This window comes from Leopardus geoffroyi, chromosome A2 (assembly GCF_018350155.1).
Source record: "Leopardus geoffroyi isolate Oge1 chromosome A2, O.geoffroyi_Oge1_pat1.0, whole genome shotgun sequence".
NCBI classification, from domain to species: Eukaryota; Metazoa; Chordata; class Mammalia; order Carnivora; family Felidae; genus Leopardus; species Leopardus geoffroyi.
The window spans coordinates 111,708,664-111,725,109 of NC_059331.1; the positions used below are offsets into that span (position 1 = coordinate 111,708,664).

The 16,446-nt window shown below is 35.8% G+C and overlaps 1 protein-coding gene across 14 annotated transcripts in view; it reads left to right on the forward strand.

Annotated features, from left to right (window-relative positions):
• The window catches only part of HDAC9 (histone deacetylase 9), a 944,501-nt gene that overhangs the window by 651,314 nt on the left and 276,741 nt on the right, over nt 1–16,446 (forward strand). For all 14 annotated transcript variants that reach the window (XM_045495014.1, XM_045495020.1, XM_045495015.1 and 11 more), the window contains one exon: nt 5,357–5,490. In XM_045495014.1, coding sequence (XP_045350970.1) covers nt 5,357–5,490 — 134 coding nt within the window. The remainder of the gene's footprint in view (nt 1–5,356; nt 5,491–16,446) is intronic.

Here is a 16,446-nt window from a genome sequence, read left to right on the forward strand (position 1 = left end):
TGCATTTACATCTTTCAGAAAGCTATCATGCTATTTATTTTTGTATCATGTTAAATTTCAGTCCTTTGGCCCTGCAATATATTTAATAAATGTCATTGAGCAGATACCCTGAGAAGGTATAAAACCTCAGGCAGTTGCCAGAAAAGCAATATAAAGTTGAAAGTTAAGAACTCGGAATCAGGATCAAGAGTTTTAGGTCTAAATATTCTAGACTCAACTTTCTTGATAGAGCAAAGAAGACTCAGCCTAACAGTGTCATATGAAACTAGGTATAAACCTAAAGACCAGAATGGACTCTGTAGCTAGCTGATGACTTAACTACATGTAAAGATTAAGAAAAAGGAAAGATACACAGTAGGTGGTTCAAATACTTACCTCATTTAACAAAGCTGAAAGTCAGAGGAAGTACAGGGTCCAAGCATATCTAGAAATGTATCAGAAACTTTTTGGATGGAAAATAAACACCTAGGGTTTAAAATACAGGTAAAGACTTTATGTTAAGACTCCTTTGTTTATTTTCCCAAATCCTAATTTTAACTCTTGTCCCATTGATCAAGAGAAAGATTGATCCATTGGCTTATGTTACAAATTGTAACCAGTAGGGAAGAAAGGGTCAAAGAAAAGTAGAATTCCATATGAATTCCAAAGAGAGGGACAGGCTTATTTCTCACCCTATAAGTTTTTGTTTCTGGAAAAAAAAAAAAAAAAGAGGAAAGGAATGGAGAGGAAGGATGAGGCTAAAGTCTCACCTTCCACTCTACCTGTTAGCACCTCATTGCTACATCATTAAGATGAGTAAGTGGAGGCTTAGAGTTCCAAATTTTTATTTATTTCCCCTTAAATTTAAATGTCTTTCCAAGAGCTCCTGGACTTTTATTATAATCTCCAGATACTTGGCAATAACTTCCAGCTACTATAGCCTGTTTTACAATATTTTTTGCAGCAGTTTATGGAGAAAATGTTAAAAGAGGAACACTTCTGTGGAGCTAAAGTTAGATACGTCGAGATGAAATAGTGAAAAAAATTAAACAACTTAATGATTAGAATCTCTAGTCTTGAAAAATATGTTTTCAAAATGAGAGAGATGCTGTAATTTTTGTGTCTCTTGCCATTAACATGTCTTTTACGTAGTATGAAACTGTAGTTGAAAATGTATTAAACATCCAGCAAGAGGATGTAACAATTGTAAATATGTATGCACCCAACATGAGAGCACCCAAATACATAAAACAGTTAATAACAAACATAGAGAAAATAATCCATAGTAATGCAATAATATTAGGGGACTTTAACACCCCACTCACATTAATGGACAGATCATCCAAACAGAAAATCAACAAGGAAAGAGTGGATTTGAATGACACACTGGACCCGATGGATTCTATAGACATATTCAGAACAATTCAACCTAAAACAGCAGAATCCACATTCTTTTTCAGTGCACATGGAGCATTCTCCAGAGTAGATCACATATTAGGCCACAAAAGAAACCTCAACAGATTCAAAAAGATCAAAGTCATACCATGTATCTTTTCTGATCACAATGCTATGAAATTAGAAATCAACCATGAGAAGAAATCTGAAAAGACCACAAAAATTAACCATAGAGGTTAAATAACATGCTACTAAACAATGAATGGGTGAACCAAGAAATCAAAGAAAATAACAAAAATTACATGGAAACAATTGAAAATGAAAACACAACATTCCAAAACCTTTGGTATGCAGCAAAAGCAGTTTTAAGAGGGAAGTTTATAGTAATACAGTTTTACTTTGAAGCAAGAAAAGTTTCAAATAAATTACCTAACATTACACCTACAAGAGCTAGAAAAAGAACAACAAACAAAACCCCAAATCAGTAGAGGGAAGGAAATAAAAAAGATCAGAGGATAAATAAATGAGATAGAAACTAAAAAACACAATAGAACTTATCACTGAAACCAGGAGCCAGTTCTTTGAAAAGATCAGCAAAATTGACAAACCTCTAACCAGACTCAGAGAGAGAGAGAGAGAGGCCTCAAACAAAATCTCAAATGAAAAAGAAATAACCAACACCACAGAAATACAAACAATACAAAATATGATGGAAAACTGTATGCCAACAAATGAGACAACATAGAACAAATGGATAAATTCCTAGAAAGATATAACCTACCAAAACTGAAGCAGGAAGAAATACAAAATTTGAAACAGACCATTTACCACTAAGGAGATTGAATCAGTAATCAAAAAATTCTCTCCAAATCAAAAGTTCAGCACCAGACTGCTTTACAGGCAAATTCTACCAAACGTTGAAAGAAGAATCAATGCCTATTCCTCTCAAACTATTCCACAAAAATAGAAGAAAAAGGAAAACTTCCAAATTCATTCTATGAAACCAGTATCTCCCTGACACCAAAACCAGACAAAGACACTACAAAAAAAATATAAGGCCAGTAGCTCTCATGAATATAGAAGCAAAAATCCTCAACAAAATATTACAAACTGAACTCAACAATATATTTAAAAAATTATATACTATGATCAAGTGGGATTTAATCCCAGGATGCAAGGGTGGGAGTCTCAAAACAATATTCTCAAAACAATCAATGTGACACATCACATCCATAAGTGAAATGATACAAACCATATGATCATTTCAGTAGATTAAAAGCATTTTATAAAGTACAACATCCGTTCGTGATGTTATTAAAACATTTAGCCCTGAAGGGTGAATAGAAATTAGCCAAATGAGGTATGGGTTATGGGGAGCCAGAAGGAAGAATTTGGGGACATAGATGGAACAGCATGTCTGAAGATCCTAAGTCGTATATATTTTTTATTGCTTTGAAGAATGGAAGGTAGGCCCTTGTGGAAGAAACAGAGGTCAAGAGAGGAGGTGTATGTGAAGTATAAGTTGGAGAAACTTAGCCTTGAGAAATTTTAATCTCATCAATAAAGTCACCAAAGGATTTAGGCAAAAGTAGCTGTTGTGTGTCAAATGGAATAGAGTAAAAGTCAGGTAGCCAGTGAAAAGGCTTTATTTGAGGAGTTTAGAGATGTAGTACGTTGGATTATGTGTGGTTTTGGCTAGAGATAAGAATCTAGTGATTCAAGTTGTATTTTGGAGGGATAACAGTACTTTTGGTTCTTCGGAGAGGGAGTTTCTGCAGAATACTAAGGTTTCTAGAGTGAGAAATGGTGGGTCATGATGTCCCTTACTGAAATGAGAGACATTTTGTGTGACTTAAGATCATGAACTCAAATCTGAGACATTCTCACTTTATAAAATTTATGAGACGTCCAAATGGAGATTTTAGATGGGCAATTGAATAGACAAGTGTGAAAGTATGCTCCTTAAAAGAGGGATCAGCACTAATGATGAAAATGTGAGTCAGGGGCATAGGGATGGATTTTGAAGCCACTTGAGTGTTGGGGCGCCTGGGTGGCGCAGTCGGTTAAGCGTCCGACTTCATCCAGGTCACGATCTCGCGGTCCGGGAGTTCGAGCCCCGCGTCGGGCTCTGGGCTGATGGCTCAGAGCCTGGAGCCTGTTTCCGATTCTGTGTCTCCCTCTCTCTCTGCCCCTCCCCCGTTCATGCTCTGTCTCTCTCTGTCCCAAAAATAAATAAACGTTGAAGCCACTTGAGTGTTAAGATTAGATATTGTTTGGACCAGCAAAATGACATTTTTTCACGGACAAAATTTTTACCACATGGTTTGGAAATACCTATGTCATTATTCTGCATGATTTTTAGTACACTCAGAGATAAATATTTTCGCCTCTTGAGTAGCATTCCTCTAACACAATATTGTAAGTCAAAGAGAGAGGGGCGTCTGGGTGGCTCAGGTGATTAAGGGTCCAACTTTAGCTCAGATCATGATCTCGCAGTTTGTGGGTTTGAGTCCAGCATTGGGCTCTGTGCTGACAGCTCATGGCCTGGAGCCTGCTTTGGATTCTGTGTCTCCCTCTCTTTCTACCCCTCCCCTGTTTGCACGCATGTGCTCTCGCTCTCTCTCTCAAAAATAAAACATTAACAAAATTTAAAAAAAAAATAATAAAATCCATTAAACTTACTTTACAATACAAACTACTGGTCTTTATCTGTTCTTGAATAGATACTTATTTTTGCTTTTTAATTTTGGTCTTCTTCTGTCTTCACTCCATGTCCTCAGATAATGTATTTCCATGGTAATTTGTTGGAATATTTGATCAGTTAAATGATTTCTTATGTCAGGCAGTTTTGTAAGTAACATGTTTTCCCCCCAAGGAATTGGATTAAGGGTAGAAATCTTTTCAAAATTAACCAGAGTTATAATTATCATCTACTTTGTTGCTTTAAAAAGTCCTATTTTATGTATCTATAAAATCCATTTTATGTAACTCATCATAGAGTCTAACTAAAATATGAAATATGTTAACTCATGATAATTTAAAAGCAGATTATATTCCGTATCTATGGAATCTCTACTAAAGGTATTGCAATCGACTTAATTCCTTTTTTTTACTTTTTCATTTTTTTAAAGAAACACTTCAGATGCTCCACAATATTATAAGATTGCTTACAGATTGGCATAAACTATGAGAAAAGCACAGTAAGCAAGGAATAAACTCTTTCTGTACATCTTTGAAAGAATTGCTGAACAGAATGGGCAAGCAGTTGGAAAGTTTTCTAATTTATTACAAAAGTGTAACCCTGATCTAAAGTGAAGCTAGATGGCACACCTGGGTGGGTCCATCAGTTAAGCATCCAAATCTTGGTTTCAGCTCAGGTCATAATCTAATACTAGTTCATGAGTTTAAGCCCTGCATGGGCTCTGCACTGACATTGTGGAGCCTGCTTAAGACTCTCTCTCCTCCTCTATTTTTGCCCCTCCCCTGCTCACTCTCCATCTCTCTCTCTCTCTCAAAATAAATAAATAAACAAGCATTGAAAAAAAAAAGAAAGTGAAACTAGAATTACTCATGAAATTAATTTGTGATTTAGAGAGCTCATTTTGTGGCTTCAGTGATAACATATAGATCTTTCCTGAATTGTGATTTATTTCATAGTGATTGAAGATACTGGTAAAATTACAGTATTTTTAAAAATCTGAAGTTTCTTAAAATTTTACCATCTTCATCCCTTTATATATTTACTAAGCTAGGGTGTGCTCAGTACTGATTAATCCAGGGGTTGACCTATTTTTGCATTTACATCCAGATAAACAAGACTAAATGACTCTTATGTGCTAGAATTTTCAAATATGTATTATTTCTCTATTTGTAAATTTATTTTTAAAAGAATGCCTTTTTTAGAGTAATCATATTATCATTACATTTTATCATAACCTTGTATCATTACTCAGTCTTGTGCTGTGTTTTCTTTGTGCTGAAGGAATTGCCTACGACCCTCTGATGCTGAAACACCAGTGCATTTGTGGCAATTCCACCACCCACCCTGAGCACGCTGGACGAATACAGAGCATCTGGTCACGGCTGCAAGAAACTGGACTGCTAAATAAATGTGAGGTAATCCTGAATTGGCTACACTCTTTTACTTACTGAAATAAATCATGTAAAAAGGGCAGTATTTATTTGGATAGTAGTAGAAAAATGTTAATACTTGGGCACAAACACCATGATCGATGAACCATTATTGATACTTGTAGCATAGCACTTTTGACCTGACTCTGGGCTAGGCACCTAGGGGGGACTCATTCCATGTTGATGGACTGAGCAGTTGCATGATGTATGTGTGCGATTATTGCAGCATTTTTTGAGACACATGATAGCATTCTTGTTTCCAGATAGGTATCATTTATTCAGTTAAATTTTTGGGAAACTCTTCACAATCTGTTAAGTGCTGAGAGTTGTTATTTATTATTATAAGCTGTACTTTGAACTCAGATATATCCCAAATTTGCCTTTGGAATTGACTAGATTTAAAGATGAACTGTCCTCTTACCAAGAAAAGTAACTTCTTTTTATTGAAGTGGCTGATAATCTTCCGTTTTTATAGTGAAGGTTTGAGTACTTTTATTTTACTGGTATTTCTTTAGACTCATTTCTGAAGATTCCTCGAGTCCCTTTTTCATTTAGAAAAATATGTTTCTTTCGGCTTTCACAAGTAAAAATGGTATCAATTCAAAAAATTTCCTGTATTCAGATTTGCAAAATCTGTCACAATAAGCTGTTTTATTTGGTTGCTATCATTGTCCGTTGTTGCCTAAGACCCAGTAACATTCTATATTTGAGTCTAAGACATTTAAAAAATATATATCCCCAATGTTTTTTTCACATTACTTTAACATTTATTGATCAAAAGTATTTTTACCTGTGTCTATATTATGTTCAAACATGTTCTAGGGACTAGAACTATAGAATTTCACAAGACAAATCTAGTCCTTGTTATTATAAACTGACAATATAACATGTTGCTCTTTGGTTTTGTTGTCAGTCTTTGCAGATCAGTGAAGGAAATCCAGTGTGATTCTCACTAGTTTGGGAAGAAATTAAATGGATAATATTTTGACTAAAGGTATATCATGAGGAAATTGATATATTGAGACTACATCGAATTCACTCTACTTTGGTAAAATAGAAAAGCAATCTTATGCAACTACTTTTAAGTTAATTAAATTTTGGCAACCTAAAATGTGGTCCAGAATATTTCTATTCAAAGCCAATTTACTTTAAAGTAAACCTGTAAAATATATCAGTTGAGATGGAAATGCCAGAGCAGACAGAATGTTTCTTAGAGGCATGTGCACTTGCTGATATTTGATGCCCGAATGACATCAGTCTGATCCTTCTTCTCTGCAAAGTAGTAAAAAGAACTGATTTTGAAAATACAAAGTCATTTATTCAGTACATTCATTTATGAGGATGTATTATTTACTTTATTGATTTTTCTCTTTTGAAGGTGAATAATGTACCTTGTAGGTTTTTTTCTTTACATCAAAACATGGGTAATGTCTGTGGGTCATTCAGCAGATTGGGATTGTGAATGAATACACCAAAGTATTGTGTACACATTTAGTTTTCACAAGTTTTATTATATGTTTATAATAGAATTATCAAATTTTTTTCATATTTAAAGTTATTCTTTTGATTAAATGTATCCTCTTTACCTAAAACCTTAACGTGAAAGAATTTGAGCTAGATTTATTTCTCTGATACTTCCTTGAGTGAAAGTCTGTTATTCATCTCTTGCCAGTAGCATCCATATTATATGGCAGAAGGATTTCATACTTTTTGGTAAATTATAGAGTTGTCTTTAAGGTTTTTATGTTTTTGATAATGCACTGTGGAGGCCAAACCACTATGTGGTTGACACAGTCCCATATGGAGTAAATAAAGTAAACTAGCAAGGGGACTAATCCGTGGTGAACTGGTCTTAATGGACATTTATTCACGTGAACGTTTCTGTTTCACCGTTGCATCTACTATAGATGCTTTCCACCTCGGCGTTTTTTTCTGTGCTTTTGCCAGCTGAGGCATTCATTGCTGTTTACATTTTTTCACTTTTAGGTCTTTATTATATCCTGGAGTGTTACCCCTGCCAAATTAGCAGTGGCTGATCAGAGACTTCAAATGCATTGTTAGATTATGGTATTCCTTAAATCTTTTTACCTGAAAGAGCACTGGTTATGAAAGGAGCAAAGTGCAGAAATAAATGGAATGTAAAATGGCTCATCCTGGTCTTAACATTTAAAAATCTGTTACCCCTTTCTGATCAGTCTTCTTTTTCAACTCCTCATGCATCACATTATTTTAGTCCTGTATTATTTGAAAGCATCAAATTCAATTTATACAACAGCACTGACTGATGTGATATCAGACCCAGGGTGAAATGGCAGAAGTACAGTGGGGCTAATGAGAATGAGTGAGTCTAGCCCTAGACCAATCAGCTAAATAAGTGTCTTTGGTAAACAATCACACTACGAATAATGCACTCGAAAGCCCAGATCACTAGAGTTGCTCTTAATGAAGACCAACTACAAAAATATCCATAATTTCTTAATAATATAAACAGAACACTCTTTTTGCTAACATAATTTGATAACAGTTCACTAGTTGTTTGATTGCTTAAGTGATGAAATTGTTGCTCATATGTATTTATTTGCTCCTATGTTATCAGGTATCTCGGACTTCATGCTTACCTAATCATAAAATGGAATTTCTAAAACCATTTAAAAAAAGAGTTTAAGACAACTAGAGGTTGATTTTTTTTGTATGTAAATGATTTTAGGAATATTCAAAATGTAATTTAAAAAAATGTTTAATGTTTATTTATTTTTGAGAGAGACACACCCAGAGTGTGCGTAAGGGAGGGGCAGAGAGAAAGGGAGACACAGAATCTGAAGTAGGGCTCCAGGCTCCAAGCTGTCAGCACAGAGCCCGATGTGGGGCTCAAACCCACAAACCATGCGATCATGACCTGAGCTGAAGTCGGACACTTAACTGATTTAGCCACCTAGGCGCCCCAAAATGTAATTTTAAAAATGATCATTAACCAAACAAATGTTACCCTTTTCTAGAGACTTTCAGGTTGTATGTAAGGTAAAACATAGTAACAAAAGGGGTAAAACAGAACCAAAAGAAACATAACTCCTTTTTTCTTCTTGATTGTTTCTATCAGAAGAGTATGGGAGAAAATAAAAAGGGAACACACAGAGGTTATTTCAGAACAGTTTAGCCCACTCAGAAATAGTAGAATCTGTTTCATCAACCAGTAGTCTTCCTAGTAACTGCACCTAAAATAAATGGTACATGTTCGTTGTGGATTTTCTTTTAAAGTTTTTGCTTTGACAAGTTAAATCTAATGCACACATTTAATATATTATTAAATCATCTTGCAAGGATGCTAACCTTTTTGTCTCAAGCCAAATTATTTTGAAAATTTCAATTATGTGGAAGAGAAAACCACAGAAACATAAAACAAATCTTTTAGCATTTCACCAAAACTCATTAGAATCAGTTGCTGAAAAAAACAGGAGAAAAGTATACTATAAGTGGCAAGTGGTCAGGTACATGGTGAGAGCATTAAGGGTCAAAGAGGCAAGAAAATTCTTCCTGTATGGGCTAATAGGTTTCCTGGTTAGTGTTTATGAACCTTCTAAGGAGATCAAGGCCCATGACAGGATCTTCCAATTGGACTTGACTTATCCACTCCATGAGAGAAGTTAGGTTTCAGCTTGGGTATGAATGAATATTTACCATGATAGCCCAAAGACTTCAGGAGAATGAGACCTTTCTTTCTAAATTTGTCTAGATAGGACTACTAGGAAATTAAATTCCAGTTCTGTTTGTTCCTTGATTATGTTTAGAGCATGCATTCCTGAGAGGGTAAAATCTGTGCATCTAGGACTCCAGGGATGTGAATACGAGCCTTGGTGTCTAGGTTATCACTCTTTCCTAAACATTATAGACAAATTCCTGTCTTGGTGTGAGCAATAAGAACTCAACTCAATTGTCTCAAAAGAGAGAGGATTTATTAGATTTTACGGAAAAGGATATAATTGAGTAAGAATATAACACATAGAAGCTGGGGGTCAGCTTGTTTTTCCCCAATATCCAGAGAGCGATTTGCCATCTTTGAACACTATTTTCCTGCCAGGTCTGTGTAGCCACCTATAGCTAACAGTTAGCCGGTGCTTTTAGAGAAGGTATCAACAGATTTCTGGGGACATATAGCTGGTCAGCAAGCTGAAACCTGTGGCCAGATAAGCGGTATTCATTTATTGATTAGTGCAGTGCTCATATGTTAGCACACATCAGAATCATTGGAAATACTAAAATACAGATTGTGGGGCACCAGTCTCAGAGGTTCATATTCAGCAGTAGTGGAGTCCTGTTGGGATGAGGTCTGAGAATTTGGGTTGCTAACATGTGTCTGGGTAATCTTGATACTGCTGATCTGGCCACCACACTTTAAGAATGGTAGAATCTTTAAGATGTATACTTTAAGAACAGGATTCATCCATTCAACAGTACATCAAAATTTTGAGTTTTCCAGGCTCCTGTATTAGGATCTAGAGAAGATTCATGCCCTGTCTTCAAGGAGATTACCATTTGGTGGGATCAGCCGATATTAATCAAATGGTCACAGAAAAAAATATGTAATTACAAAATCACAAGGGATTTTGAGTTACTAATTTATGTTGCAGTGATTTTAAAGACTCTTACTGATTTAGCTTGGAGAAGAAAAATAAAATGAGAAAGAGTGTGGTCCAGTGCTGCCTCCATAGTCTTGACAGCATCAGAAGGGCCATCTGAACAAGAGATGGAAGTAGAAGTGCTGTATATCAAAATGCAAAGGAGGAAGTACCCCAGACCTAACGTTGAAGAGCTTGACCTCCTTCTGTCTTTGTTTGTGTTTGTTTTTGGCTTTTTATTTCACTGGGAAAGAAGGTAAGGAGTCTCCATTCTACTGGCATTCAAAGAAATGTCAGCTTTCTTCAACCAACAGAATAGTCAATTTTGTAATTAAACAATGATAAGATAGGAAAGATGGCAATTTGTAAACATTCAATGGCCTCCTTTGTTTCAAAATAATAGACTGATCCACAAATCAGAATTATGTATTGTGTCAGTTTATTTAGCAGTGTAGAAAATCGATCAAAATGGATTCCTTCAAAGGTTATTGTTCAACATTAGATTTGACCTTACTCCTGCCATTAATTATCTGTATACTTTTGTCAACTCATTTAACCTTACTCATTGGTTTGCCCATGTGTAAGATGAGGCTCTTAGGCAGGATATTTGCTAGGATCTTTTCCAGCTAGTGATATCATACGAAACTAGATGGCTAAGGAGCTCATTTGGAACATAACACTTTCTTTGGTTAAGAGTAGACAAAATTTTTAGAGTGTTTTAGTAAACATATTGCTTTTTGACTTGTAAGCTGTAGTGTAAATTGGTTGTGCTTACTAGTCCTGATTAGCAGCCAGAGAAAACATTAGTCTTCATTATATTAGATTACAGTGGATACATGGGTCAACTTCTTTTGGCATGACGTGGCACTGTTTTTTAAAAAATTGAGGTGGTTAGCCCTTGATGCCAGTACTATTTAATTTTTTTCCCCAACTGAATCATTCACACTTAGTTTACTGATTCTTTAGAGAGCAAAAAGCAAAATTGGTAGCTTTCTTGTCACCATAAGAAGTGGATCTGGAGGGGTCATTCGGTATCCTCCTCAGAAACAAGTCCTTTGATTAGGTAGCCAGGTTTCTAAAGTGTGTGTGCCCTGAAGAAAACAATGTGCTTTTCTGTCCTCAAAAAATTGCAGAGATTGACCCATCATCTGTTAGAAATGCACTTGCAGTTGTTTTTCCAGAAGCGTTCATGACTCTCAGCCCCACCAAGCCACCCACAGACATTTGCTTGCTCTCACATTTGTTTTGAGAATAATAACATTTTATAATGCTTTTGTTGGATTACATATTATGTGGAATTTGCATTGGCTCTTTGTAACTAATATTGAATAACTTTGTTTCGCTTAATTCCTGAGTAAAAACCATAAGCAACATACTGTGCTGAAATGTTTAACTCTTTTATTCAAGTGCCAACACAAAGTAATTACAAAACAATTCGGGGACCCAAAACCAAGCTACTGTTGTGCCTTTTGGGACTTCCTCAGCCGTTCCATTGAGAAAAGTGGAGAGCAGGTTTAATGTAAAATCATAAGATGCCAAGGAGCTCAGGGCTAGGGTCCCACACCTTCCTGTGCATTACAGGTAATTTTAGAAGACCTTTTTCAAATCTAAATAAAGAAATATAATACTCTTTGAGAAAAACTTTTGGAATGTGCAGATTTTCTGACATAACTGCTAAAAAGCACTGAATACTGCAAGTTAATTCAATTAAACATTTGTTTTATAGAGTAATCTGACTAGATGGCAGCACATAACAGCTTACTGTTTAGCTTGCAAAAAGAAAATTTTATGTGTGTTTGTGTTTTAGAATCTAACCACAAAGCAGTAAGAAACTTAAACAGGGAGTCTTGTGAATTGTCTCTAAAGGACAGGACAGTCTTCAGAAGTGGCACAAATGATTTAGATGTGATGAGTAAACCAGGATACATTTTGTAATTATTCTGAGAGATATTTGTATATCACAGTAGAGTGAACCTAGTCAGATAAATACATTAAAGTTACTTGTGCAGCCTATAATCAGAATTAAGATGATTTGGAATTTTTTGTTTTGATTATTTTTTTCTATAAAAAAGGAAGAATTAATGTGGAAAACAATCAACAAAAGGAAATAAGACAGACTGCCCACATTTGGAGAGTGATACGGGATTATTTTAAGAGCAGCATTAAAGCTTATTTTTTAAAATGTTTGTTTGTTTGTAGAACATGAGCAGAGGAGGGGTAGAGAGAGAAGGAGTGAGAGAATCCCAGGTATATTCCATGCTGTCAACACAGAGCCCAGTGTGTGGCTCTGTGGGATGGGATCCTGTATGGGATGTATGCGATCATGACCTGAGCCAAAATCAGGAGTCAGATGCTTAACCCACTGAGCCACCTAGGCGCCCCTAAAGCCTATTAACAAAAATGAATAGTTACATGTTTTTAGCCATCTGAAAATTATAATGCTAAAGTAATGCAAAATATTTATTGTGACAAAATTTGTTTGATATATGATTACTATTTTTAAAAAATCAATCCTTTAGCCCAAACCATTAAAATGTTCATTTACAGTTGTTTACAGAATAATTATAATCTAGGAGATTCAGTTACATAAAATCATAAAAATTGAGCAATTACACTAAAGGGTAACATTTTTTTTCTTTTTGATGAGCATAATATTTTGAAATGGGTGGAAATAAACTTTTAAGAAATATATAGCATGTATACTTTTTTACCATTCAGACCTTTATTATTGACTAGGATTTGCTGTTCTCTGAAATTCTTTTGCAATTACTTTATGCACCCAGAGATATCTTTACGTGAATTGTAATGACCGAATCAAGCAGTTTTATAAGCAAGTGGAGGCACTTGTTTTGAAGAACAGATAGATCTTTCTTACTTCCCAACCTTTGCTGTGACAACCATTTGTTGTAACTACAGTTTGAAATGTGGGTCAGTAGAGTGTCAGTATCTTGAATTCATTTACGAGCAGAAAGAATGGACAGCTCCCTCTAACATGTCGTTCTCGACCGAGGATGCACATTAAAACCCACAGGGTGTTTCTAAGTATCTATATGCCCAGGGTGTCCCCAAGGTTAATCAGACGTTCTGGAGGTAGGACCCAGGCAATAATACCTTTTAATCTTCCCCAGCTGATTTCAAGGTGCAGACAATGTTAAAAACCACTATACCAGAAGGTCTATTTCTTTTTTTTTTTAATTAAAAAAAAATTTTTTTAATGTTTATTTATTTTTGAGACAGAGAGAGACAGAGCATGAGCAGGGAAGGGGTAGGTAGAGAGAGAGACACAGAATGTGAAGCAGCCTCCAGGCTCTGAGCTGTCAGCACAGAGCCCGACGCAGGGCTCGAACTCACAAACCACAAGATCATGACCCGAGCCGAAGTCAGACGCTTAACGGACTGAGCCACCCAGGCGCCCCAGGAGGTCTATTTCTTAACTTAAGCTTAATGGGATAGAGACAAAAAGGTGAATGGAGTCAAATATGTGAACATGGGAGTGTAACAGAAGTGAGCATTTACTTGAGAAACAAAGGTAGCATTAACTCAGAAGTTCCATACACAGACTTTTAAAAATTGGGAAATGTATTTATTATTTTGAAGTTATCACAAGGTAGGAATAGGAATTTTAGAAAATATACTTATTTTTCAATTATGATTAAACATTAAGAAATTGCTTCAAAGTATAGCTAATATACTTTTGAAAACCTTTATAGTGAGGTCTCCACTCTTGCTTCAACTTTAGTAATTTATTACTTCAATTATTATATTTGCTTGCCTAAGTCAATTCTATCAATTAAAATAAAGAATGTTGAGTTTTTATTGTGTATAAGATCATTTCACATAGAATATTATCATTTTAGGGCTAAAGAGGGACTTTGAAGTAATTTGGTCAAACCTCCTAATGTTTATAAATGGAGAAATTAGGGTCCTGAAATGTACCTCATAGCTGGCTAGGAGCATGTTACAGACAGGTGATGGTCCGAACCTAGAACTCAAGGCTCCTGACCTCCAGTTTATTTTCTTTCCATGTGACCAGCTGAAAGCCTATTGGGCTGCCTGTCTGCTTAATTGCCTCCTTCCCTTCTTTCACTCCCCTTTGTTTATAAGAAAAACTCTGATAGGAATAAGTTATTATCATGAGGGATATATAGAAGCAAAGAATGCAGTTGGGGGAGGGGGATTGAAAAGTCCTTTATGTACAATCAAAGAAACAATTGAATGTAGCATTTGAAAACTCCAATAGATACCATTGGACATGAGCAATGAGTCCAGAATCTTGAATTTGTTTGAGAGAAGGGTATCAAGAAAAATGAATAGGCTGTGAACTTACCCATTAAATATTAAGTATGGAATTTGTAACAGAAGGTAACTTTGACACTCCTAAGTCATTTATGATTTCTTAACTTTCGAAGTCGCCAACCCTGTGAATTTTTGTAGGAAAAAAAAATGCATCCCTATATTTAGGGACACTGGATGAAATATTTTCAGAAAATGAAATATTTCAGTGGAAATTGTTGCCTAATATGTCACCACTTTGAAAATGATTAAAGAAAATAGGGTCTCCCCCAGCAGAGGCAGGTACTTTGACTTGTCAAATTTAAGTTGGACATTTTCTCTTAGTTTGGAACTGCCACAAAATGAGCCCTTTCATGTCCTCAATAATACCAAACCAATGCAATCCATCTGTTCTGCTAAATTATTTCTAGTTCCCTAACCAAAGGCACTGCTTTTTCATGCATTTTATCATGATTTTATGCCCTTTATTATATTTTACAAAAGGTTCTGATTCCTCCAGGGCCAATGAGAACTGATTAGGACACTGGCCTCAATCCAGGCTTTGAACACAGGAGGGGAAGGAATAGAACTGTTTCCTTTTTGCCCAGCTCCTTGGCAGAAAAAAATATGAATCTATACCGTGTGTGTGCTCTGTGTGTGGGTGGGTGTGGGTAGGCTGCATTTTATCCTGTCACAGTATGACTTTGGAGATCATGTTCAGAACATTCCTTCTATAATCAGGTTGCATTAACGGGCTTTATTTCAGAAAGACTATTTCTTTAGGAAAGAACCATGATGTGTTGAGAGACTCGATATTGTCATTTTATTTTTTTTTAATTTTTTAAATGTTTATTTTTAAGAGAGAGAGTGTGTGTAAGTGAGTGAATGTGAATGAGGGGGAGAGGCAGAGACAGAGGGAGACACAGAATCTGAAGTAGGCTCCAGGCTCCGAGCTGTTAACACAGAGCCCGACACAGGGCTCGAACCCACGAACTACGAGATCATGACCTGAGCCAAAGTCAGATGCTTAACTGACTGAGCCACCCAGGCGCCCCTGATATAGTCATTTGAAATAACTTTAGTCAAACTTCAAACCTGAAGGTAGACTGTTTGGGGCTCTGAACTAAATATGGTCATATACCTCAGGTGCTTAGCACTGAGAGTAGTTACTCAGTACACATTAGTTCTTTTCCTACTCTGAAAGAACAGCTTCTTGAATGTAGGTCACAGACACTTACTGGGATGAGCACTGGATATTACATGTAGGGGATGAATCCCTGGATTCTGTTCCTGATATCATTATTGTACTATATGCTAACTAACTTGGATGTAAATTTTAAAAATTAAAAAAAAAAGGATGCAGGTCACAGAGAATGAAAACATAATAATGAGTACATCCTACATCACAGGGTTTCTTTATTAAGAGAATGAAAGAAGAGCTACAAGCTTTGTGTCCTAAGCCTGTATTAGCAAGGTATTTAAGACCTATATTGGGATTTTAAGTGAGAAAGACCCAGATGAAAGCTATCCTTTATATGCATTGAGTGTCCAAATATACTGAGAGTTCTCATAAATCCCTTTGGTCAGAATCATAGATGACTTCAGATAGACATCTTGCATGCTAAGTATCTCTGAGAACGGAAATCAGTATCTCCCTAAATTGCGATTATCAGAGCACTTTATCCTATTTCATGACTCATTATGCTGTTGACCTTTGACTCAAGAGAGCATCATGAGAGAGAATTTAAGGAATAAAGGCTACACAGGAAGTAGAAAATATGGGAAGGGCTTAAATGAAAATATCTATATTTAAGCATAAACACATCACATAATAAATTACTGATGATAATGCCAGAAATGAGAATTGTTGGAAGCCTCAATTTGAGAGAAAAAGTTAAATATGACAAATTTAAGACATCTGATAAAAGTGAGGCAAAATGGAACTACTCCAGGAGATCCTATGTGTTAAGAAAGAAGGAATTTCAGAATTTTTAGCTTAGTCATCCACCAAGTTCCCACAGCAGTGCCCCTGTGAGATATAAATCTCAAAACATGC